The sequence below is a fragment of the Podarcis erhardii genome (genome assembly GCF_964252035.2).
Source record: "Podarcis erhardii genome assembly, chromosome: 7".
NCBI classification, from domain to species: Eukaryota; Metazoa; Chordata; class Lepidosauria; order Squamata; family Lacertidae; genus Podarcis; species Podarcis erhardii.
In genome coordinates, this window is record NC_138511.1 from 14579506 (window position 1) to 14606469 (window position 26964).

The 26964-nt window shown below is 48.2% G+C and overlaps 1 protein-coding gene and 1 long non-coding RNA gene across 3 annotated transcripts in view; both read left to right on the forward strand.

Annotated features, from left to right (window-relative positions):
* CAPZB (capping actin protein of muscle Z-line subunit beta) overlaps positions 1-26964 on the forward strand; it is a 70438-nt gene that overhangs the window by 34078 nt on the left and 9396 nt on the right. For both annotated transcript variants that reach the window (XM_081871337.1, XM_081871338.1), the window contains exons 3-6: positions 6990-7111; positions 12431-12544; positions 21977-22118; positions 22962-23078. In XM_081871337.1, the coding sequence (XP_081727463.1) occupies positions 6990-7111; positions 12431-12544; positions 21977-22118; positions 22962-23078 (495 nt within the window). The remainder of the gene's footprint in view (positions 1-6989; positions 7112-12430; positions 12545-21976; positions 22119-22961; positions 23079-26964) is intronic.
* Positions 17735-21638, forward strand: LOC309347107. Its single transcript, XR_014158857.1, has 2 exons — positions 17735-18011; positions 18043-21638. It is a non-coding gene; the product is annotated as an uncharacterized lncRNA (long non-coding RNA).

Sequence of the window (26964 nt, forward strand, 5' to 3'; positions counted from 1 at the left end):
GTTCCTACAAAGCACTCTCAGGTGACCAGACTTCCAGCGTCTCTCTGGGGGCTACAAGTTATGGAATCCAAGCTATGAGAACCTTGCTGGGTCCTCTTTCAAGTAGTGGCCAGACTGAGGCCACTGGGGAAGCCCCCGTCACCACAAATAGGGTATAAAGGCAGATTAGTCTCTTGTGGATCTTTCTTGTGCATTTGGCCATGGGTGGCTGCAAGGTTGGATTTAACGTTGCCTGCCACCTCTTCTATAGTAGCCTATTCTATAGTTGTTGCCTATTCTATTCTATAGCCTATTCTATAGTTGTTGGTTTAAACAAGCCCCGTGGTGCTTTACAGTTCAATAAGTTTTGAACCGTGGCGTTTGCCAGGAATGACTGCCAACTACTCAGGTATGTTGAAGAAAAGTACCTGTGTCCGAGGAACATTATTGGAATAATGTGGCACAAATCAATATGGTGTAATCCCCACTCAGCCATGAAGCCGCTGGGTGAGCAGCAGCCAGTCACTGTCTCTCATCTAACCTACCTTACAGGGTTGTTGTGGGTGTTAAATGAAGAGGGGGAGACCAGTGTACCCTCCTTGGGTTCCTAGGAGAAAAAGGTGGGCTATAAATGCAATCAATCATTAAAGGTTCCTCTGCTGCTGACAGTCATAATGGATTCCTGTCTGGCACTTGCTCAAATGTGGCATTGTGAGGGTAAGAGACTATGGGATAAATTGGGGGAGAACTCACTTTTTATCTCTGCTTCAAAACTGGGGGGGGGGAGCCCTTCCCAACCTCAGCTCTTCCCCCTCCTTCTGCCACCACCCCAACAATCACTGCAAGATAGGAATAACACTAGCCTATGCGGGTGGTGTGGTGGGTTAAACCACAGAGCCTAGGACTTGCCAATCAGAAGGTCGGCGGTTCGAATCCCCATGACGGGGTGAGCTCCCGTTGCTCAGTCCCTGCTCCTGCCACCCTAGCAGTTCGAAAGAACGTCAAAGTGCAAGTAGATAAATAGGTACCGCTCCGGCGGGAAGGTAAACGGCGTTTCCATGCGCTGCTCTGGTTCGCCAGAAGCGGCTTAGTCATGCTGGCCACATGACCTGGAAGCTGTACGCCGGCTCCCTTGGCCAATAAAGCGAGATGAGCGCTGCAACCCCAGAGTCGTCCGTGACTGGAGCTAATGGTCAGGGGTCCCTTTACCTTTACCTACCTTGCAGGACTGCAGTTAGGTTTCCTGTGACAATGTATGTGCAGCGCATCGAACCAGAGCAGGCAACCCCAGCTGAAACTGAGAGTGAGAACAGCCCCTCTCCATCAGGAACCCCCAAACCAATTCCTGAATAGCAGAATCCTTTTAAGAACTCATTATCAGTGGTGTCATGATCTGGGCATCTCCTCCCACCCCATCCCAATAATCAGTTAGCGATGGGGACAGAGAGGACTGTGGCCCTGACCCCAAGCAGGATGTGGTGAAGTGTCTGCCTTTCTCACTTTTGCTTTTTCTGTTCTCCTTTCCTTCCTAATCTGTCACCTCCTTTGAGATCCTGAGCCTGCGGCTAGGCCCTCTGTGTGGCTGCAGTGTGTCTTTTAATTTTAGTATTGCACCTGGCTGGCCCTTTTAGGTGGTTTACAAATAATTATTATGTTTGAGCATGGCAAGGTGTTGGGACTGGCTTCTACACAACAAGGACTTCACATTATTTCCACTTCAACACGGTCCAAAGCCTCGAGGGCAGCCACAAGTTGGAAGTGTAAAACTTTATGAATCAAAGCTGCACAAGAGCTGGGTCGTATTGAGGGTCTGATCCAGCATCCTGTTTTTAAACCATGGCCAGCTGGAAACTTAGAAAAATGCCACCCAAAGCCTTTGCTGTTAATCCATTCATCTTCTGAATGAATTTGTGTGTGTCTGCGTGTTGCATCAGGAGTAGTTAATCCTGCTGGGGAACAGACATGGTAATTTTTGATGTGACTTTCCTCTCCCCACACGCACCTCTAGGTATGTTCCTAATAAAGCAAAACCAATTTCAGAAGGGGGAAATATCTGACATAAGATCATGGGTCATGCCAACTGTCCATCTAGTCTAGCCTCCTGTTCTCACAGCGGCCATCAAGCTGGTTATGGGAATCCCAAAAGCAGGACCTGAGATCAACTCTCTTCACTTGTCATTCCCAGCAGGGGCAGATGCCTCTAAATTCCTGATTTACACACACACATGCGCGTGCACACACAAATCTCCTTTTATGAAAATAAAGTTAGGCAGTTGATCTGGTATGTTCCCCATTTCAGCTCTAATCCCAGAGACTTTCTCTGATGCTACCTGACACCCACGTACACCTTTGCCTCAATGTGCCCAGTTTTTTGAGCTTTCAGTAAGTCCGTCAGCATTCTGACTCCTGAGCAGGAAGCAAGAGTTTGGCCAGCTGCTCAGGGAGGTGTTTGGTTTCTGGCCGCGCACAGGTGGCCACTTGTCTCTTTGCTTGGAAAGGTAGTTTATTTTTAATTAAAACTTTGTCCCAGTACCTGGTTCACTGGTTCTAGCCAGATTAGCATTTCAGAAGGACAATGCCATCCCTTGTTTGAAGCCCACTGTAAATGTAGCGTTCTCCTCCTTTTCAATTTGTTTCCCTCTTTGTCTGCAGCTAATCTCTCTGTCCCTTCAGGATGTTACCACTGTTTTGTAACCCCCTCCTTCCTCCCCCCCCCCCACAAGTTGTCTCATTCATTCATTCATTCATTTGAAGGGACAAAAAAAGTCTGATCTTTTAAGAGAAATGTCTCTGGTATTTCAGGGTGGTCTGGGTCCAGATGTGCGCTACATGAACAGGTTGTAGGACTCGCCTGCGTGTTCAGCTAAGGGTCTGGAGAGCCTTAGTGAACTTTTATTTAATTTAATCTATTTATGGATCGCTTCCTATGAAACATCTCAAAGCAAATAACAGCAACAATAATTTATTACTTAAGCAAGTTTATGGACCGCTTCACTGCTTAAATCCATCAGATTGGTGTACATGGTAAAAATGGAATAAAACCACAGAAACACATGATCTGAGATTAATAAAACCAATTTGACAGACAGAGAACCTTTCATGCAAACTCTAAAAACAATGAAACAATTTATATTAAAAAGAATACTGCCAGAATTACTAAAACACCGCACCCATAATATTTTCCCCCAGGGTATGTGAATGAAACAACCCAAATATATATCGTGTGATGTGTGTGCATGTTTAATTTTTGTTTTCATTCAGATGTGTTTATTTCTTCATTCTTGCATGTTACTGAAGTATGTGTTTTTGTTTAAAGAAAACAAAAAAGATTCAATGCGCAACATTTTCATGTATAAAAACAAGGAGAGATCAGCAAGGAGCGGCTGCCTCCGGCTAGCCCTGCTTGTGAGCTTCCTGGGAGCATTCGTGAACAAAAGAAACTTTCCTACCCTTGATTAGACCATTGGTCCACCTTGCCCAGTAATGTCTCCTCTGGCTGGCTGTGGCTGGAGAACCACTGCCAGCCAGTGTAGGCAAGACTGAACTAGATGGGCACAAGGGTCTCCTGACAGTATTAAGATTCCTTGTGTTATGCACACAATAACAAACTTAGTTGGTCTCTAAGGTGCTACTGGAAGGATTTTTTTTGTTTCGACTGCAGCAGACCAACTCGGCTACCTACCTGTAACTAATAAAGATTCTCATTCCCAACTCTTCTAACTGCTCCTTTCCAGCTAGAGATGCTAGGAGGCTGATGCTTGTGGGGAGTAACTTCTACATGCCAAGCAGGTGCTCCACCACTGAGGCTCAGTCCCTCTGTTGTGATGTTTTCTGTGCATCTGGGAAAAAGCACATTTCCTATGTGTTTGAGAGAGAAGTGTATGTGTGTGTGAGAGAGAAAGGAATTTGTTCTCTTAAGATGGTACCCTGCCATCTACAGCTCATAAACATCCTTATACTTAAACAAAACCAGTGGTATGTGATAAATCAGGAGTACTTTCATGGTAAAGGTAAAGGTACCCCTGCCCGTACGGGCCAGTCGTGACCGACTCTAGGGTTGTACGCTCATCTCACTCAAGAGGCCGGGGGCCAGCGCTGTCCGAGGACACTTCCGGGTCACGTGCCTAGCATGACGAAGCTGCACTGGTGAGCCAGCACCCGTGCCGCACACGGAAACGCCGTTTACCTTCCCGCTATAAAGCGGTACCTATTTATCTACTTGCACTTGGGGTGCTTTCGAACTGCTAGGTGGGCAGGAGCTGGGACCGAACGACGGGAGCTCACCCCGCCGCGGGGATTTGAACCCCCGACCTTACGATCAGCAAGTCTTAGGCACTGAGGTTTTACCCACAGCGCCACCCGCGTCCCTTACTTTCATAGTAGGCAACATTAAAAAAAAATTAAACAAGTTTGCTAAGCGCAATTCTCACGTGTGTCACTTTTGTGGACTTATTTGAAAAAGACTTTTCAAAAATGTATGGTCTTATTTGCAGCTCACGCTGTTTTATGTTTAATTTGTACCACGGTGTTTTCTGCAGTGCCACCTCCCTTGAAAAAGCAGCACATGTCAGAGGAAAACGTATTTAAAAAACAGAAAAAGTTATCCAACATAGTAATGTTTGGCAGTGTGCCTGGAAAGTATATTAAACTCCACCCAGAGCATGAGTTAGTGGAAAAAATTAAGCTGCCATTCACGGGGCAGCTTATTCTCTTAGCAGCTCTTGGATTTCCACTCAGTTATAAATATTTACCACTTTTTCAAGGTCTGTTCCCCCCGCCACCGCCGCTGCCCCCTTCAGCAGTTGCTTTACAGCCCTCGATTTGGCAAGAAGCAGAGACTGTGACTAATAGGTGTATGTGCGCACGTACATTTAACTTTGAGACCACACCCGTGGCCACAGTGCTGAAACCTGAATTGCTTTAGACAAAACTCTGGTGTGTGCGCGCGCGTGTGTGGGTGTGTGTGCACGCGTGTGCACACACATATATAAGGGCACACCAGTGCGCCGCAGTAGTGGAATTCCTTCCAGTAGCACCTTAAAGACCAACTAAGTCAGTTCTTGGTATGAGCTTTCGTGTGCATGCACACTTCTTCAGATACACTGAATCTGAGTGTATCTGAAGAAGTGTGCATGCACACGAAAGCTCATACCAAGAACTGACTTAGTTGGTCTTTAAGGTGCTACTGGAAGGAATTTGTTTTGTTTTGACTATGGCAGACCAACACGGCTACCTATCTGTAACTGGAGTAGTGGAATTATCATCCAGTGTGATATTAGGCAGGCCCCAACCCTGGATAATTTCAAAGGGGCCTTGAAAACTGTCTTAAAAACCTTGGTTTACAAAATTGCAGCTGGAAATCTCATTGTGTGGCCTGGCCTTGGAGACTGTACTATTTATTAATTTTATTTGCTTCCATAAAGCTTACACACCACTTGATGGTTGTTGGATTTTTTGTTTGTTTTTTAAAGCCACCAAAAGGGTTGGTAGGTAGTGGGGCAGGCAGGGGGGTATTTAGTTAGTTTATTTCTTATAGTGGTTCAGTTATGGGGTGAGGTAACTATAATGCTATGGTGAATTTCATCAGCATGCATTATTCAACAGAAAATTTCCTCTGCTTATGTGTCTGCTTATACTTGAAAACCATATATATATATAGATATATAGTTCTAAACCCTCAAAGTGATTTACAAAAAAAGAAGATAAAATTACCTACAACAATTTAAGACTTTCAACAACTTAAAATAACAATAGACCATGGAATTGATTTCTTCAGATGTTTTTTATCCGTTACCTATTTTGTTTTGTTTTATTTTTAATGGGAGCTGCCTGTGGAAGAACTTTTTATTATTGAAAGTTGCTATAGAAATGTATCAAAGCCAATGTGGTGTCGTGGCTAGAGCAGGGGTAAGCAACCTAAGGCCCAGGGGCTGGATGCGTCCCAATCGCCTTCTAAATCCGGCCCGTGGACAGTCCGGGAATCAGCATGTTTTTACATGATTAGAATGTTCTTTATTTAAAATGCATCTCTGGGTTATTTGTGGGGCATAGGAAGTTCATTCCCCCCCCCCCAAAAAAAATAGTCCGGCCCACCACATGGTCTGAGGGATGGTGGACCGGCCCACAGCTGAAAAAGCTTGCTGACCCCTGGGTTAGAGTGTAGGACTAGAACCTGCTGGGAGACCAAGGTTCAAATCCGGCCCCCACTCCACCATGATGCACTCACTGAGCACCGTAGGCCAGTCATTGCCTCCCAGCGTAACCCACCTCACAGGGTTGTTGTGGGGATTAAATGAGGGGGAGAATTATGTACGCTACATGGTGCTCCGTGGAGAAAAAGGTGGAATATAAATGCAATGAACCAGTGGAGTTAAGAGTAGATGATGAGGTCCTTCTCCAGGGGACCCTTCTTCTGGGTGGGGAAGAGCTGCTGCTCAGTGCCTTACAGGCAGAAAGCCCCAGACTCAGTGCTTTTTTCCCTGGAAAAATAGGTGCCAGTACTCACCATGAAGTTGTCACGGTAAGTGCCACACTTTTTAACAACAAAAAAAAGAAGAGGTGCCAGTACTGCAAACCCTTGATTACCCCCTGAAAAAAGCACTGCCCAGACTCAGTTCCAAGTAGCATCTCCAGGTAGGGCTGGCAACATCCCCTGTCTGGAACTTTGGAGAGCCACTGCCGGTCAGTGTGGGTGGTATTGAGCTAGGTGGGTACGTCCCCATGATCCTGCTATGGGAAGTTAGGTGGACAGCGACAGGGCAATAGACTCTTCTTGGTTAAATGGCCTATCCAGGGAGGCTCAGGTATGGAGATGCAGAGTTGGGTCTTTGATAAGGGTCTAAACAAGCAAGTTTGCATGGAAAACGGTGTCCCTTCTGACATCCTGGTCACAGAGGCTGCTTTATAAAGGAGCTGCAATTCAGACATACATTTACAGGAGCTTGCTGAAGCACCCTTGCCTCACTTTTTGCATCTTGTGCCCCCCCCCAACTTCCTGCTTCTGTTTACAGGTCCCCAGCCTCTGTGAAGATCTCCTGTCTTCTGTTGACCAGCCTTTGAAGATCGCTCGTGATAAAGTAGTGGGGAAGGACTACTTACTGTGCGACTACAACAGAGATGGAGACTCCTATAGGTGACTGCTTTGCTCCTCTGGACAGGGAAACACTCCTTTACATTATCCATCAATTGACTCCCCCTCTTTTTATCCCTTTTGATCTCAGGCAGGTTATTAGGAAGTGGCAATCATCAAAAATTGTGGGGGGGGGGAGTGCCACAGAGTGCAAGTTTAAAAACAGACATAAACACATTTTGCTCACTCCTAGACTAACAGTGTGGATTTACAGAGTTCGATTCACAAAGATAGCAGTCTTGGAAGCTCTCTTAAACTGAGCCAGGCTCTTGAGTCCACCGAGTTCATTATTGTCTACACTAATTGGCAGCAGCTCTCCAGGATTTCAGGCCTGGTTCTTTCCCAGGCCTGGAAAAGAACTGGGAAGATTTTACCTGGAGATTTTAGGGAATGGAACTTGGAGTCCTCTGCCTGCCTCTACCAATGAGCTACAAATTGGTGTAGTTGGGGGAACCTTCTGGAGTTCTCTCCTAATGACCCAACTAAAGAAGATAATAACCCAGAGATGTTCACAACTTTTAAACTATCCAATAGACTATAAAACGTGTGAGCTTTGTGAAGGAGGCACAGCTCAGTGGTAGAGCATCTGCCTAAAACCCTGGAAAGCCACTGTTAGTCACTGTGGACAGTACGAGCCAGATGACCTGGGTGACAGAACTATAAAGTAGCTTCCAGTTTTTCTGTTGATATCAGCCCTTGATTCAGAATCATGAGGACTAAGGTCTTTATTTGTAAGGAGAGGGCCATACCTCAATAGCAGAGCTCCTGCTTTGCATGTAAAATGTCCCCGTTTTAACCCCTGGCAACTCCAGGTAACACTGGGAACGTTTGTCTGGTTTGCAGATGGGTCCAGAAGGGTTTTCAACCCCCTGGATGAGGAATCGGTAGCACATGCTTTTTATTTTTGAAGCTTTGGGTACTTTGAGCACCTTACCCACATCTCAAGAGATCTTGCCCATTATATCGCTTTTCCTAGGCAGCTGAGTTCAGCTTCTGACATGCTGTCGAATGGCTCTTTGAGCTAGAGAATCCTGTATGGTGGGTCCCTTATAATGTCTAAGGCCTGGTTGCAGCTCCCACAAACAAACGGGTTAACTGGCGTGGTGCAGTGGTTGGAGTGTCAGACTAGGACCTGGGAGAGACCAAGGTTCGAATCCCCACTCAGCCATGAAGCTCATGGGGTATCATCTTGGGGCTTGTCAGTGTCCCTCAGCCTTGAGCTCCTTGGAGAAAAAACGGGGGGAAGTGAGATATAAATGCAATAAAGGTAAATCCCGTTAGGTCCAGTCGTGACCGACTCTGGGGTTGCGGCGCTCATCTCGCTTTATTGGCCAAGGGAGCCGGCGTACAGCTTCCGGATCATGCGGCCAGCATGACTAAGCCGCTTCTGGCGAACCAGAGCAGTGCACGGAAACGCCGTTTACCTTCCTGCCGGAGCGGTACCTATTTATCTACTTGCACTTTGACGTGCTTTCGAACTGCAAGTTGGCAGGAGCAGGGACTGAGCAACGGAAGCTCACCCCGTCGAGGGGATTTGAACCGCCGACCTTCTGATCGGCAAGTCCTAGGCTCTGTAGTTTAACCCACAGCGCCACCCGTGTCCCTTATAAATGTAATAAATAATAATAATTAACCAGCCCAGTTCACCTCTGCTGCTACGGTTGGTGGGTAGCACCTGGGAGGCACCAATGGCAGAGACACCCAGCAAACACAAGCTAACTTTTTTAAAAAGAATAACAAAACAAGACCAAACTCCCAGCCCCCTCCCCTCTGCACATCCCTATCCTGGTGTTTGGTTGCTCTCCTTAAATAGGATCCTTATGGGGAGAAGATGCTGATGCCAGCAGCACCGTCTTGGAACCTGTTGGCTGCAGCAGAAACATTGCTCTTGCATGAAGCTCCATCGCTTTCAGCCAGGCGGGCTCCGTTCAGCTGCCTTCTTTCAAAACAGCCTCCCATCTAAGCCAGTAAATGCATTTTGAGGGCTTGTCTGCTGTGAAAACATCATTTGAGGGAGTAATGTTATGAATTTCTTGTGGATGAAATTACTGCTGCAGCCAGCAATCTTTCTTACTTTCTCTCTCTCTCCCCCCACCAAAAAACCCCTTTTTAGAGGTGGTTGGGGATGTGCATGGTCTACAGGCCAGGAAAGTGCTAAGTCGTGGCTATGTGCTCTCGCTCTGAAATTCCATTCCTCGTGCTCTGCAGAAGAAATCTACTAACCGCAATTAAATGAAGCCCACCTTGCTTAAAGCCAAGGGACGCGGGTGGCGCTGTGGGTAAAACCTCAGTGCCTAGGACTTGCCAATCGCATGGTCGGCGGTTCGAATCCCTGCGGCGGGGTGAGCTCCCGTCTTTCGGTCCCAGCTCCTGCCCACCTAGCAGTTTGAAAGCACGCTTAAGTGCAAGTAGATAAATAGGTACCGCTTTATAGCAGGAAGGTAAACGGCACTTCCGTGTGCTGCTCTGGTGCCGGTTCGCTAGAGCAGCTTCATCACACTGGCCACGTGACCCGGAAGTGTCTGCGGACAGCGCTGGCTCCTGACCTCTAGAGTGAAATGAGCGCACAACCCTAGAGTCTGTCAAGACTGGCCCGTACGGGCAGGGGTATCTTTACCTTTACTAAGTTTGTTCTGGGTATAAGCTTTTTTGTGCATGCACACTTTTTCAGATACATGAAAGCTTATACCCAGAACAAACTTAGTTGGTCTCTAAGGTGCTACTGGACATTTTTTTATTTATTTTAACCAACACGGCTAGCCCGTACGGGCAGGGGTACCTTTACCTTTACCTTGCTTAAAAGTGGCTTGGAGGGGTAGGGGAGAAAGGAGATTGTTTGAGTTGGAGGCAGAAACCTTGAGCACTTGCTCAGCATTTACCTGCTGCAGAAATGGAGGGTAAGGGTGTCAATGGCTGCTAACCATGATGGCTGTGCTCTGCCTCCCCAGTCAGGGGCAGCAATGCTTCTGAATGTCAGTTGTTGGAAACCACAGGAGGAGACAGGGCTCTTGTGCTCAGGTCTTGCTTGCTAGCTTCCCACAGGCAACTGTTCAGCCACTGTGAGAACAGGATGCTGGACTAGATGTCTGTGGGCCTGACCCAGCAGCCTCCTCTTACATTCTAATGATATTAGTAAGAGTTCCTAAATGGAAGAAGTAAGTTAGTTCTCCACCACCATCACTCCCAAGAGGTGATGGAAATTTCAAAATGCATATTTATTGGCCGAGGGAGCCGGCGTACAGCTTCCAGGTCATGTGGCCAGCATGACTAAATCACTTCTGGCAAACCAGAGCAGCGCACGGAAACGCCGTTTACCTTCCCACCGGAGCGGTACCTATTTATCTACTTGCACTTTGTGCTTTCGAACTGCTAGGTGCCACCCGCGTCCACACTAGCAAAGCTGCTAGTCCACACTTTTTTGCCTTTTTTATATAAAAAAAATCGGTATGAATATTTATAGTCTTCCTTTGGTCATAGCCTCGTGGTGGCTCTCAAAGCATGAGAAAACAGTTTTGCAACACAGAAGACATTATGAAAAACAGCTAAAATAACTCAAAGCCAATCTGGCACCAAAAGATCTTTTAAGCTCTCTGCCTTGCTTGGATTTTAACTTGTGCAGGGTTAGGGTTTGGGTTGGCCACAAATGGCTGAAATTGTGCAACTTAAATGCACATTAGGTGCCATTGTGCTGTGCTAGCAGAGCCTTTGCTTTAGACACTCAGCACCAGCCGCATGGTTGCTGGAGCTGTTGGGAGGGGCAAAACATCTTCAGAGACCCATGCTAGAGATGGCACACCCATCGTTCCCTGTTCCGAATATCAAGCAGGGTCTGCAAATTCAAAGCAATGAGGTGAGAGTTAGGTGGAAGAATGCTGAGGTGGAATGCTCCAGTGTACTCCTTTGGACTGCAGTTGTGTTGCGTGTCAAATTTTTTGCTTAAAAGATACTTATCTCATCAAGGGGAGAGGTTCTGCCATATTCCTCCTTGCCAGCTGTCCTCATTTCCTATTGCTAGGAAGAATTTGTTCCTTTATGTAATCTTTTGATATTTTGCCTTTCTCCCTAATTGGGATTCAGGACAGCTTCCAACATGGTAAAGCTTCATTATAAAAGCTAAACTAGTTAACTTGCCAACAAAGGTCCGTATAGTAAAAGCTATGGTTTTCCCAGTAGTGATGTATGGAAGTGAGAGCTGGACCATAAAGAAGGCAGATCGCCGAAGAATTGATGCTTTTGAATTATGGTGCTGGAGGAGACTCTTGAGAGTCCCATGGACTGCAAGAAGAACAAACCGATCCATTCTTAAGGAAATCAGCCCTGAGTGCTCACTGGAAGGACAGATCGTGAAGCTGAGGCTCCAATACTTTGGCCACCTCATGAGAAGAGAAGACTCCCTGGAAAAGACCCTGATGTTGGGAAAGATGGAGGGCACAAGGAGAAGGGGACGACAGAGGACAAGATGGTTGGATAGTGTCTTCGAAGCTACAAACATGAGTCTGACCAAACTGCGGGAGGCAGTGGAAGACAGAAGTGCCTGGCGTGCTCTGGTCCATGGGGTCACGAAGAGTCGGACACGACTAAACGACTAAACAACAACAAGTTAACAATAGTTACAGTACCTCAAAACACACTTAGAGCCAGCAGTTAAAATCCAGTGTGCCTTGACAGCAGCCCAGTGGACAACATCGCCTGCACCTCAGTTTCCAAAGGCCTGTCTAAACAGGAAGGTCTTAGCCTGCAGGAGAAAGGATAACAAAGAAGGAACCAGTCTGACCTCTCTTGGGAGGATTTTCCACAATAAGGGAGAAGCCCCAGGAAAGGCCGTCTCTTGTCACCACCAGCCATGCCTCTGATGTTGATGGGACCAAGAGAAAGGTCCTCACCCAAGGCTCTTAGAACCCAGGCAGGTTTATAGGGACAGATACGATCTTTCAGGTAGTCTGGTCCCAAGTTCTAAATGTAGAGGAAATTTCAACAAAGCGACACAGACCTCACCCTGCAATCTGAAATAGTGCAGTTCATTCTGCCACTCTCCTCGTGTGTATAAACTATCCCTGACATTGTCTGGGTGGTATCTAGCTAAATTCTATTCAGAGCAGACCCATTGAAATCACTAGAGCTAAGTTTGTCATGCCTATGAATGGTAACGGGTCTGCTTTGCGTAGGAGTGCTGTGAGATACACCCCTAAGCTTCTTGGGGCAGGGGCTCTGTTGCCAAATGAGTAATTAATAGCAACACCCATGCTTGATTGTCTGGGGGATTCTGTTGATGCTTTGTGTGTTGAACAAGTTTGTTTACTGTCTGTCTTTCTCCTGCTGCAGATCGCCGTGGAGCAACAAATACGACCCTCCTCTGGAAGACGGTGCCATGCCATCCGCCCGCCTGCGCAAACTGGAGGTGGAAGCGAACAACGCCTTTGACCAGTACAGAGACTTGTATGTTGGCTCGTGCTATCATCTCTCTGGGTGTTTGTGTCCATTATCCTCAGGGCAAGAATGAATCCTTTTGATTTCTTTAAGATGGTGACTTAGAGGACAGCTCAGTCGGTATTGCACAGGACTCTTAATCTCAGGGTTGTGGGTTCGAGTCCCCACATTGGGCGAAAAGATTCCTGCATTGCAAGCGGTTGGACTCGATGACCCTTGTGGTCCCTTCCAACTCAAGAAAGAAAAAAAAGGATGGTGACTTAGAGCAGTGGTAGCCAACATGGTTCTTCCAGATGTTGTTGCTCCCATCAGCCCCAGCTTAGCATGGCCCAGTGATCAGGAATGGTGGTAGTTGGAGTCCAGCAGTATCAGGGTGGCACCAGACTCCCCATCCTTGTAGTGATGCAGAATAATGATGCTATGGACAGTAAAGGCAAATGATGGTCTGGTTCAGGGATAGGGGAACCTGCAGCCCCAGAGATGTTATTCAACTCCTTTCTGCCCCAGCCACCATTGCCAGTGATCAGGATTGATGGGAGTCATAGTCTATAGCAATATTGGGAGGCCACCATGTTGGTTTAGAGCATGAGATTTTTAGGAGTAAGTCGTACCTCCTTCCTGCCTCCCTGCTTGTTATCCCCTTTATTTTTGCAGCTTGCTTTGATAGAAGCATGTGGATTTTTCCATCGGAGGGAGTCTGTCTTCAGTCTCTCCTAAGGCACTGTTGTTGGCTCTCTCTCCACTTTGTGACGTTGCAGACGGGCTTAGATGAAAATCTAAACCAGCCCCTGAGTTTAACAGGAAGCAACCTGCTGCCACAGGTTTGGGAAGCGTTGGAATAACAAGCATGTAGTCTTCAGCAGCCAGGATGGAAAGAGATTTCTTCCCCCACCATCAGATTTGATCTTCCAGGTGGCAGCTTAGATTTGAAAAGGGTGCTTGCTTAGAAATGGGGGCATGTTAGATGCAAAACCCCATTCTCAACATGAAGGCAACCTCTTCTCTCATCCTCTCACAAAAGGGCATCCTGCTTTGATTTTCAAGATGATAGGCTGGCAAAGACTGGTGGGGGTGTAACTACAATTTATTATTTATTTGTATTCATATACAAATCACATACACACACACCAGAGTCTGGCTTTCTGGTGTCCATGTGGGCCACTCTGGGCAACTGACAATGAATGCAGCACATAGTTTGGGTTGTTTTAAAAGAGATTGGACAAATTCATAGTGGAGGAGGAAGCTATCAGCAGCTGCTAACCAGGATGGCTACTCGGGACTGTTCTCCTCCTCACGGGCAAGTCTTCACGTCTTCATTGTGATAGCGAGACGTGTGCTTTTGAGGTCGGAAGTGGGAGCAGAATTCAAACAGAAATTCCAGATGGCCAGGTTCCTGCCTTCCCCCCTCAATTTGATAATCTTGTAGGTTCCATGGCGAGGCCAGTGTCCTGGGTATTGTTTGCAACAAATGAGGTACTTGTTGGCAGCAGTGCTGTAATATTTGACCGGCTGAGACCTTCTGCGGAAGATGCTTCTTTGTTGTCATTCAGGGTTTGTTAAACTGTGGAACTCATTCATGCAGGAGGCAGGGATGGTCTCCGACCTAGATGCCTCTAAAAGAGGATTGGACAAATTCATGGAGGAAAGGGCTATTGGTGGCTACAACCTCGATGGCTGTGCTCTGCCTCCATAATGTTTTTGAATACCAGTTTCTGGAAACCTCACGACATGAAAGAGCTCTTGTACAGTGGTACCTCGGGTTAAGAACTTAATTTGTTCCGGAGGTCCGTTCTTAACCTAAAACAGTTCTTAACCTGAAGTACCACTTTAGCTAATGGGGCCTCCCGCTGTCGCCGCGCCGTCACCGCACAATTTCTGTTCTCCTCCTGAAGCAAAGTTCTTAACCCGAGGTACTATTTCTGGGTTAGCGGAGTCTGTAACCTGAAGCGTCTGTAACCAAGGTACCACTGTACTTGGGTCCTCCTTGCAGCTTTCCCACGAGCACCAAATCAGCCACTGTGAACAAAGGCCTGGTTTTAAATAGTAAGGAAGTTGCCTTATACCGAGTTGCACTGCCCAGTACTGCCACAGCACTGACTGGCAGCTGTTTTCCAGGGTTTCTGGCAGGGTCTCTCCCAGCCTACCTGGGGACTGAACCCGGGTCCTTCGGCACGCAGAGCAGATGAGCTCCCACTGAGCTACAGCTCTTTCCGCTTAGTAATGCTTGCAGTTCTCTTCCCTTTTAAGTTAATGAGCCTGTCTTCTGCCACAGGAACACAAAGTGTGTGGAGCAGCTGTGGCTCTGGATGCATTTATCCGCTTTACTTTCCATGCCGTCGTCTTCCTGTGGGGCGGCGGGGAAAGGGGATTGAGCGGGAGGATGGATCCAATTGTGGAATGCAATCATCCCTGATTGTTTTGAAAGCAGGGGCCTTAGAAGTGAGCTGAGATCGTCTCCCTGGCAGGAAAGCTATTGATCTCTTGGCCGGTCCCAAAACAAATGCCTGTTGACGGGGCGTGACGGCTATTGGCCAGATGAGCAATATGGCAGAAACTGGTTTCCATCATCAACAAATGGCACTTGTCACCTCCTATTTTGTTTCAGTGCCTAGGTTTTTCGTTTAAAAAAAAAGTTCACATGAGACAGTGCCATATGTTCTCGTTATCCTAGTGGTTCATAATCTTTTGTTCATGGAGAGGAGCTTCCATCATGCTTCAACATGCTACCACTAAGGTGGAGGTCCTAGGCGGCCCTCTAGATGTTGTCAGATCCCAAACCCCTTCCCAGACTCAGCCAGCCTGGGTGATGGTCAGGGGGATGATGGAAGGCAGAGTCCGTCAACATATGGAAGGCCACAGGCTGCCGATCCCTGCAGGAAAAAGGGGAATACCGGAAAACAGAGTGCCATAGTGCTTCCCATGGAAGCTAGAGCAAGCTAGTTTTCTGCTGCTCACTATACGACCCAAACCACTGAATTCAAATTACAGTGGTACCTGGGATTAAGTACTTAATTCGTTCCGGAAGGTCCGTTCTTAACCTGAAATTGTTCTTAACCTGAAGCACCACTTTAGCTAATGGGGCCTCCTGCTGCTGTCGCGCCGCCAGAGCACGATTTTTGTTCTCATCCTGAAGCAAAGTTCTTAACCCGAGGTAATATTTCTGTGCTAGCGGAGTCTGTAACCCAAAGCGTATGTAACCTGAAGCATATGTAACCCGAGGTACCACTGTACAAGAAAGGAGATTCCGACTAAACATTAGGAAGAGCTTTCTGATGGTAAGAGCTGTTGGACTGCCTGGGAAGGTTGTGGGCTCAGCTTCCTTCGAAGATTTTAAATCAAGAGGTTGAATGGCCATCTGCCAGGGATTCTTTAGCTGCGATTCCTGCATTGTAGGGGGTGGACTGGATGACCCTTGGGGATCCCTTCCAACTCAACAATTCTGTGAAATTGTAGCTGTAGTCTGGGGCAGGCAGTCGGTCTCTGCTTCCTTGCAGTGCAATGCCGAACACTCCCCCCCCTTCCCTTTCCGCCTGCCGCAAGCGCTTTCCCCACCACCTCTCCGCCATCTGTCTCTGGATGTGAATCAAGCATGGCCAAACCTGAGAGACTCAACCAGCAAAGCCTTTTGAAGTGGGTTTATTGCCCTTGGCTCATGGCTCCTAAACCCCTTGTGATGATCTACCTCCCCTGTCTCTGCTTGGGCACAATAATTTGCCACAGCTTTGGCAGCTGGGGCCCTGCCGGATTGAATCCAGATGCCACAGCCCCGGAGAAAGTTGGGCTCCTTTCCCTCTCCCCCCCCCACCCCAAATATTTTCTAGCCAGGTCTTTGCACAAGGGAGTCCAGAGCTGGGTTTGTGTTGCCTGCAAGATTCTTCTTCTTCAGCTTTGACTGACTTTTTAAAGTTAAGCAGCAACACATATACAATGAAAGAAGCTCCCCACAGCCAATAGTAACTGTACTTAGTACTTGTGCTGCATCATTTTACACAAACCAAACACACACACACACACACACACACACACACACGTGTTATTTACTGGTGTTGGTGTGCACCCTCTGTTAAGAGCTATAGTCTTCATTCCCCACCCCCCAAACTGGGACCCTGCTTCTAACTCATACAATCATTTGGGGAACTGTTTTTAAATTATTCTTCACTGTACATTTATACTGTGGAAGTGCTGCTGTTGCAATCCACGTAAAAATCCGCCTTAGACCGAGTTCTGAGGAGCTTAGAATCTAAGATTCATTGCAGGGGAAGGTCAGGGAAGTCCAGGCAACAGTAATCTGACAAGTAATATGCTGTTGCTTCAGCTGAATTGGGGCTGAGCATGAAAATTAAAAAATACATATTATGTGGAAGGAAATGGGAAGAGACTTAGCTAGCCAAATAAAAACCACAAAATGCCCCGCTCGTGGTAGGAGAGGCTCCATTGCCAAATAGGTGAGTGTCAGATGCCCGCCTTGTGGCTTCCCGTCTTGGAAACACTGGCCGACTTTGGATGCAATGCTAAGCGCCCCTCTGTTGCGTCTGAATCCGCCCTTTGTTCTTCCAGAGCCGACTGCCTCCCTGTGCAGTCAGAGCTGCCCAGCTGCCGGCCAGATGTGCACTCTTTTAAGCGTACCTGGCATGGAGGACGTACATACCTAACCGGATCGGTATGTTTGCTTGAGGGCTGCTTTTGCACCTGTGTGCCTGCTGGAAAGAATTTGCCGAATACCTGTGCAGGGACCCACAGGCACTCTTTTGGGACGGATTTGCTTAAGTTGCGGGGGAGGTGAAGGAACAACTGGACCGAAGAGGCTTATTTTTCTCTCCCCTTCCTGCTTTTACCATCTGTGGAAAGCGTGTGTGTGTGTGTGTGTGTGTGTGTGTGTGTGTGTGTGTACTCAACGTTACAGAATATATGGTGGCGTTTTGGGAACTCCTATCTAGGCTCTGCCCAGACCCAACTTTTCCTTGGTAAAGTGGCTGTGCCATTTACCTTCAGATCAGGACAGTGGTACATGGTTTTAATATTTGCATCCTGGTTTTCTGTGATCATAGAAGGGACCATGAGGATCATCTGGTCCAAACCCCTGCAGTGGAGGAATCTTTTGCCCAATGTTGGGCTTGAGCTCATGATCCTGAGATTAAAAGTCTCATGCTATCAGGAAATGAAGTAAATGGGATCAAAGCAGCTTACAGTAACAGCATTTATATCCCGCCTTTTTCTCCAGGGAGCACAAGGTGGCATATGTGGTTTCCCCTTCCTCATTTAATCTCCACAACAACCCTGTGAAGTAGGTTAGGCTGAGAGGCAGTGATTGGCCACAGTATCACCCAGGGAGCTTTATGGACGAGTGGAGATTTGAACCCTGGTTTCCCAGGTCCTGGTCTGACATGCTAATTCCACAACACTGGTTCTGTAGATCTCCTGGGCTTGGAAGATGACAAAGGCAATTAGGGAAGGAGATAAAACAAGACTTATAAAAGTAAGCACTGTGTGAGAAAGGGGGTGGAGAGCACTTTTCTCCCTTTCTTGGCCTACTGGCAACTCCCCATTTGCACACACTTAGCACACACGTGCTATTTTCGGCACTGGAAGGGGACAGGACGGGCTTGCAGACCTCCCACTGACACACATGGTGCCTCAGAATGCAACCCCCGGGTAAATGAGGAGTTTCCCTGCTGGATCAGGCCAGTGGCCCACCTGACCCAGCATCCTCTTCTCACAGTGGCCAACCAGATGACTGTGAGAAACCAAGCAGAATTCAAGCACAAGACCCCTCTCGCTTTCCTGTGGTTTCCAGCAACTGCTATTCAGAATCATTACAAAGGTAAAGGGACCCCTGACCATTAGGTCCAGTCGTGGCCGACTCTGGGGTTGCGGCACTCTTCTCGCTTTACCGGCTGAGGGAGCCGGCGTACAGCTTCCGGGTCATGTGGCCAGCATGACTAAGCCGCTTCTGGCAAACCAGAGCAACGCACCGAAACGCCATTTACCTTCCCGCCTGAGCGGTACCTATTTATCTACTTGCACTTTGACGTGCTTTCGAACTGCTAGGTTGGCAGGAGCAGGGACCGAGCAACCGGAGCTCACCCCGTCGCGGGGATTCGAACCGCCGACCTTCTGATCGGCAAGTCTTAGGCTCTGTGGTTTAACCCACAGCGCTACCCGCGTCCCTATTCAGAAGCATTGCTGTCTCCCAACTGTGGCAGCAGAAGATGGGAATTGTGGCTAGTAGGTAGCCCCTCTCCTCCATGAATTCAGCACTGGGAAAGCAAACTGGAGCCTTCCGACATTTGCAACGGCAGGAAAAAACCCCACCACACCGAGCCAGTGCCGGCACTCAGAGATCAGCGTGGTTCCAAGCCACAGAACAGCAACTTGGCTGGGGTTTTTTGCCTTGCCGGCCACATCCCCCCTGCCCAGCGGGGTAGACCTGAGGCACTAGCTCCAGTCAGCTCCAAACCAACTTGAAATAGCATGTTAGTATTTAAAACAATATTAATGCTAGATTTGATTCATTAAAGGTACAAAGGCCGTCCTGAGTGTTTCCATGTGTGCGCTTGTTAGTTCTGGCTGGAAGCATTCCCTCCGACGGCTTTATGTGGTCTCGGACAACGTTTTAGCACGTTCTTAAAATATGCCCGCAAAAGCCTTTATGCAGAATCTCATAAATGTGAAGCGTGTAAAAATTAGAACGCCTCTCTCTTGCTCTCTCTCCCCCCCCCCCCGCCCCATTTCATGTCATTAGGATCAAAGTACAGATTTGTAAGGTATGGGGTATTCCTTGTAGTGGACCCTTTTGCCTCCTAATTAATGTCTCGTGCTCCGAACAACCTGGTAAAATGTGTAATTGCAACAAATGGAGAAGGCTGGTTTGGGAGGGAGGCTGTACACCAGTCTTTCCTAAATTTCTGAATAGATTTTGGTCGTGTGTGTTGTTTTCGGTTTGAAGTGGGAGACGGACTTCTTTCTTTCGTTCAACGTGGCTTATTTGCGGGGTGGGGAAGAATGCCTGCTCCTCTGTCGGGCTGTAGTTCAGCAATAGAGCCCATCCTTTGTGTGCAGAAGGTCCTGATTTTGATACCTGAAGTCTCCAGGTATGGCTGGGGATGACCTCACCTGAAACCCTGGAGGAGCTGCTGCCAGTCAGCGTAGACAGTATTGGACTCAACAGACTTGCTGTCTGACACTCCAGAGGGCAAATCCCTATGTTTCTATTTAAATTTCCCCTTTATTCCGAACCATGAGGGCTAGAATCCTGCTTTATTTTTAGGGGGAAGTGGTAGAGCATCTGCCTTGCCTCCAGGTGGTCCAAAGATGATGGGGATGTTGTGAATGGCCTCTGCCTGACTCAGTGCAGATATTCATTGTGCTGACAAGGAGCCTTTTTGCTATTTAACAATTATTCAGCTGAAGCTAACTGATCTGCAGTGGTGGTGGGCAGGCTATTTTGACCATTGCAAGCCATGCCTAAACATTTTGCTGGATTAGACCAAGATGGTTTCATCCTGTCTAGCTCCCTGCAGTGGTCCTCCAGATGCTTCTGGGAAGGCCAGAAGCAGGAATATGAAGGCAACGGCCCCCCACATCATAAAATTATTATGCAGAGAGTGTCCCTTTCGGTTTCATGCTTGAGAACATTCAAAGAGCCCTTCTGGATTTGGACCCAGTTGGGATCCAGCATCCTGCGTCCCACACTGACCCTAACCAGATGATTCTAGGAAGCCCATAGGCGGAACTTGAGTGTCAAAGCCCTCTCTTCCTCTCTTCCTACCTTCCACAGACACTTCAGACTTGACCAGGCTTTGCACCAGCATCTGGCATCCCAAGGGATGCTGCCCCTGAACATAGAGGTTCGATTTCTCTATCATGGTCTAATAGCCATCGCTAGATCTGCCCTCCACTTCCACGGCTTTTTAAATCCCTCTTCTTAAAGCCATCTAACAGTCATTGCTGCAAATCCGACAAACTGCGTTGTGTAAAAAAAGGGGTCTTTGTTTTGTTTGGCCTCGACCCACCCCCAGACAAACTCCCCAGTTCCATTGTTTTATATATGAGAGGAAGGGAAAGTTACTTTTCCGCAACGTGCATGAATCAGTATACCTCTATCTTTCCATTCCCCTACCCCAATTTGTTACTGTCCTCAGGAGCAACTCAACAAACACCCGTTTGTGGGTGGATTCTGTGCTGCTTTGTTTCTGCAGGGTCAGATTCAGACAACCCTTCAGCCCGGCACCCTCCGTTGTTTGCACTCAGGTTGCCTTGAATGGAGGTGTGGGTGGGTGTGGGTGTTTCCATGAAGGCTTCAGCATGCGCCAGACAGAGCGCCCAGGAATTCTGTCGGCCAGACTTTGCCTGCAGTGCTTAGGGCAGTGTGCAAGAGATACCAGCAAAGGTGTCAACTAGGTCAGCAGAAGAGCAGGTGTGAGAGGCTCACGTACAAAGCAGCTCAAGTGTAGCAGCTTTTGCAGAAAACAAAAACAGAAAAAACCCTCCCAAACTTTTTGCAGGCACAAGAGAAATGGCATTCACAGTTCGAACCAGCTCTCTGCGTTCCACACTGGACGCCAGGTGGAGGAACATTTAAACCCAGTCATGGGACCTCTGTTCTGCAAAGGCTTTCGACTTGGTTGCAAATCTGCAATAAATCAAAATATCGCCTCTCTCTCTCTCTCTCTCTCTCCCCCCACACACAACGGAGGGCCTGCAGAGCCAGGCTGCCACGTACCTCTTGTTCCCTTTAGTCTTAATTAGGCAACCTCACTGTAAAAAGGTGGGCGGAGGGGAGGGAGAGAGTCTCGCAGCCCACACTGTTTAGCAGCGACGAGAGAAAAGAGAGCTTGGGAAGAACTGAGCTGTAAAAATGCTGGTTTTAAGTTTCAGCTGTGCTCTTTAACAGCTTGTTGCCATTAATTGGAGTCGATGGCATTGTGCAGGTTTGAGTGGGATCCTGACAATGACAGAATGAAGGGAGTTGCCTTCCACTGCACAACTCTTTGCAGAAAAAGGTTGCAGAAAAGCCGTCCTACGGAGTCAAACTATGGTGGTGGGAGGTTTGCTGAGCACTGAAGCCCCTGCCCACTGGAATCCTTCCTTGCTAACCCCACCCCCCCAAAAAAATAATTATTGAGATTTCAGGAGGTACAGCTGCATGAGGGCTAGAAACTTGCTTTAAAAAAGAAAAGAAAAATGAGATTTTCTTTTTTCAGGAAACTGCTTCACCTGGTCTGTCAATTTACTATCAATTTACACCAGACGCTTAGCTGTGCGGCTTTGGAGCTGATCTTTATATACATACATGCATATGCATGCAGAGTGCACGTACAACTATATACATACATAGATATTTATAATAAATGGTGATGGAGTGACGATGCTTTGCTCTGTTCTGCCCTGCTCTGCTGCTAACAAAGCTGATCAGCTGGTCTCTCTCTGTTTTGATTGCAGGTATTTCGAAGGGGGCGTTTCCTCCGTCTACCTCTGGGATCTGGATCACGGATTTGCTGGCGTGATTCTAATTAAGAAAGCTGGCGATGGATCAAAGAAGATCAAGGGGTGCTGGGATTCCATCCATGTGGTGGAAGTTCAGGTACGGCCTGGTCGGTTGGTCTCTCTCTCTCTCTCGGGCAACTTGCAGTTCCTGAGGAGGGAAGAGAAGTCCTTGTTAAATTCCAGGCGGCTAATGAGTGCAGGTGCTCAGCCAAACAATGCGATATTGTTTCAGGCTCATAAACTCCCCCTGCCACCGCTGCTCTTGATCTCCCCCTCACTGCCTCCCCTCTGCAAAAAAACACACACCCTCCTATTAATTTTGGAAAACGCTCCGAAGCCGTTTGGGGGGAAAGGTAAAGTCAGATCAGCAAACCCAAAAGCTCTCTTAAAGGCCCGTGAATTGCTGCTGTTTCTCCCCACAGCTGTATTTCTATAATTTCAGCCTCCAGGTCTATTTTCCCAGTTGGATGGTTTAAAACAGGCCCTGGGTATTCTGGGGAGACAAGCAGAATTTGACTGGCTACAACTGAAAAAGATGCTCCCAGATCCAAAGGGGGGGGGAGTATAAAAATGTACCTTTTAAAAGCAGGTACTTATTAAAAGCAACAGGTAGTTGTCCCAGCGACAGGCAACATCCTTCTGGGTCAGCAGATTGATGACTCCCGAGCGCAAAAGAAAAACACATCTTTTCTTGGTTCAGTAGAGCCAATTGAAAACCAAAGGCATTCTGGGGGCTTTCAGGAGATGGGCAGGATAGAGATGCTCTAGCCCATTGGGGGTGGGGGAGGTTGTTGACCCCTTGCAGCCTGCAGGGAAGAAAATAGATGGCACACCAGCACCAGAGCAACCCTGACGTGGGGAGGGGGAAGAGACAGGCGGCTGGCTTTTATTCAATAGCTGTCCATTTTCAAGAGAGGTAACTCTTTTTCCCCCTTCCCAGGAGAAATCCAGTGGCCGCACTGCCCATTACAAGCTGACCTCCACAGTGATGCTCTGGCTGCAGACGAACAAAACCGGCTCTGGCACTATGAACCTTGGGGGCAGCCTCACCAGACAGGTACAAGAGCCTTCCTTCCTTCCTTCCTTCCTTCCTTCCTTCCTTCCTTCCTTCCTTCCTAATTTTTTTGGGGGAGAAGCGATCTTAACTATGAAACTTGCAAGGAGTCATGAAGTGCATGCTTTGTTGGCCGAGAGTCCTAGGTTCAGTCCCCAGTATCTCCAGGTGTGGCTAGGAGAGGCTCCTGGTCTGAAACCCTGGAGAATCGTGACCAATGGGCCCTGTATAAGGCAGCTTCCAGTGCTACTGTGTCTTAAGTGCAGGGCTGTAGCTCAGTGACAGAGCATTTGCCTTGCATGCAGAAGGTCCCAAACTTCAATCCCTGGCCTCACCTCCAAGGGTCTGGCTCAGTATAAGGCAGCTTCCTGTGTCTTGAAGGAACAGGCGTAGCTCAGCAGTGGAGCACCTGCTTTGCATGCAGAAGGTCCCCGGTGCAACCTGCGCTGGCATCTCCAGGTGTGGCTGAGAATATCTCCTGCTTTGAAACCCTGGAGAGCCACTGCCAGCCAGTGCAGACTGTACAGAGCTAGATGGATTAACTCGGTATAACTTTCCCTCCCTTGCTGTTACTCGTAGGTACATAAGGAAAGTCCAGAGGGGTCTATCTGGTTGAGCCTCCTGTTGCCCACTCCTGGGTTCCCCCTGGAAAGCCACTTCCCACTAACTTTTCCATATAAATTTTATGAAATGGATTAAATTCAGCCGCCTTCCTGTGCCGACAGGGGTTACAACAACATCATGGCAGCCATGCTTCTTTTGTATGGAAGTCTTAGGTAGCAGAGGTGAATTTTATGTCAGGGTGTGGGTTCTGCCTTTATTCACACACTTACACACACACACACACACACACAGACACAGAGAGAGAGAGAGAGAGAGAGAGAGAGAGAGAGCGCGCGCGCATCCTTCCTTCCACAACGGAAGGCCAGGCCATAAATCACTCCAGGCATCACTGTAACAGGGAGAGCGCTGTTCTGCCTATTCTCGGCTATTGTCTATTTTCACCAGGGTTTCACTTTCAAATCGAGGCCCATCCCGCAGAGCTCCGGGTGTCGTCCTCTGGTGAAGTGGAAGAGCAATGGTGGACTTTGTGCGGTGGGGTTGTGGCAGGCGGAAAAGGGCGTTTGCGCCTTCCACCAGGGGGATCTGAAGTTGCAGTGCGTCACACGCTCTGTGCTCAGGCTCTCGGTGCCCCAGTTTCCTGGTGCCGGTGGGTGGTAGGGAGAGAAACTCTCCCCCTGTTTGCCAAGCAAGAGAGGAATTGCTAAAGTCAGGTTGAGATCCGCTGCCCCAGCCAAGGAATTCCTCCTGTTTCTCCATGTGAACATTCTGGCCTTTCCGTTCCTCTGGTGACTGGATAATAAGACAGTGGGGAGTAGGGGAGAATTGGGGAGGGGGCACAGCATGAGCCAACAGGGGCCAGGTCTCTAGCCCAGTCACAAGGTGGGTGAGTCACTCCTTCCCCTTTCTGAGGGTGGGAGAGGCAGCTGGAACAACCCAGTTGTGAGACAGTGGAAGCGGAAGTTCATGGCATGCTGTGGGAGGGAAAGAGGGAGGGAGAAATCTTGTTCCTTTGGCCCCCTCAGGTTTTTGTTAGTTGTATACTTTAAAAAATAAATACAAAAGATAAACACAAACGGGATGGATATGGGTTGTCTCCGGCTAAGTCCTGCTCAGTGTAGACTGTTGAAATTAAGGGACCTTTATGATCCTTGACGATTAGTAACTTCCATTTTTACAAAACAACAGCAACAACATAAAATGAGATTTTCAGGGTGTGGCTGTTTGCACCCAGTTACCATGCTCTGGGTTCTATCCTAGTGAACGCCAGTTCTACTCAGAGTAGGCCCTGAGTTGGAAACGGGGATGCACAGCAGGGCTGCCAAACAGAAGAGAGAGGTGGCTTCAGAAATGGGTCTGGAAAGGTAAAAAGGTAGCTTAGCTTTTCCCTGAGGTGAGAAGAGGAAGCTTTAAGGGGTTGATGTTTAAGGAGTGGCAGGGAGGTTGGTGTGCTGAGCAAGCAGGGCACACACCTTTGTGTTTGTGTGTACATACACATGGCTCCTTGGAACACCTGGACTGCTCAGGAAATACAGGGGGAGATTCCTTTCAATGGGGGCCCTTCAGAGCAGTGCCATAATATCTGCACCATACGTGAAAATTTATTTCCAGCTCTAGCGGCTCTTGCCGGCAGGGTGTCCAGGTGTGGGAAGTGGCTCTGTGTGTGAGTGTGTGCGTTTTTGCATGTAGAGAGCGGAAACTCCCAAGGGACTGTGGGCACCCTCCCTTTCCCCCCGCTCCCCATGCTCACAGCAGGGCCCCACAACCTAGCCTTGCAGATTCTGCATTCTCTTCCAGTGCAAAAATCCTAAACAAAACGGAGGCCGTAATCTCTCCCCCCGCCATTCCCCAATTTCCCTTTTGTATGTCAAAAACGAACTAGGGCCAGCTAATTGGAGCTGGCGCCTTGCCACCGTGCAGGTCACATCTTGCCTCGGAGGCTCTGACTAAATTACACGCCCCGTCGGGCCCAGCAGACACACTTGGCTTGCGCTGGTCTCTCCCCACCCCCCCGGCTGGCTTTGCAAGCAAAGGGAGAAAGACCTGCAAGTGCCTCTCTCCTCCCTCTCCACTCCCCCCCGCAAACTTCCCATCCCGTGGTTCTGGGGGAGCTCCAAACAGCTGGGCGAGAGTCTTCCAGGGATGTTCAGAAGCCTCTTTTGAAACCCCTTTGTTGTCTTGACCTGAGAGTTCTTTTTTCTCAAAGGGCTTTGTCCAACACAGTGTAAGAACATAAAAGAGCCCACTAGATCAGACCAGCAAGCCCGCCTAGTCCAGCATCCTCGTCTCCCAGATGCCCCAATGCAAAACCCACAAGCAGGACCTGAGCACAGGAACCCTCTCCTGCTCCTCTGGTTTCCAGCAACCAGCATTCAGAAGGATTTGCTGCCTCCACGGCTAGTAGACACTCAGAACACAGTCGTACCTTGGAAGTCGAACGGAATCCATTCTGGAAGTCCGTTCAGCTTCCAAAAATAGTTCGCAACCCGGAACAGTCACTTCCGGGTTTGCGACGTTCGGCAGCCAAAACGTTCGAGAACTAAGCTGTTCGAAAACCAAGGCATGACTGTCCTAATCCTCCATGAGTTTGCCCAATCCTCATTTAAAGCCATCCAGGTCGGTGGCAACTGCTGCCATCTGCAGGAATGAGTTTCATAGTTTGTCCCTGCGCTGCATGACAAAAGTGTCCTGAATCCAACATACAGTTTTATTGGACACCCCCAAGCTCTACAGTGGTACCTCAGGTTAAGTACTTAATTCGTTCCAGAGGTCCGTTTTTAACCTGAAACTGTTCTTAACCTGAGGCACCACTTTAGCTAATGGGGCCTCCTGCTGCTGCTGTGCCACCGGAGCACGATTTCTGTTTTCATCCTGAAGCAAAGTTCTTAACCAGAAGCACTATTTCTGGGTTAGTGGAGTCTGTAACCTGAAGCGTATGTAACCCGAGGTACCACTGTAGTGTCATTGGGCGGGGGGGACAACCCAATCCACTTTCTCCATGCCATGCATGATTTTATAATGAACTTTTTTCATGTCGTCTCTTAATTGTATTTGATCTACTGAAAACAAAATAGGCTGGTACCTGCCTGCATGCCCACTTCTCACATGCAGGTGACCCCCCAGATTCGCTGTTGCTTAGCTTAGGCTGTGTCTGAATCTACTCCTGCTGTTGCGTGCGTGTGTGTGTTTGTGAGTGTGAAATCATGTTATCTTAGCGCCGATGCATTTCAGACAACGTTGTAATTATCATTAATCTTGTTTTCGTTTGCTTGTGTGCCGCACCTTGATGGCTCCGGAAATGAGTCCGATAAAACTGCTGGTAATAAAC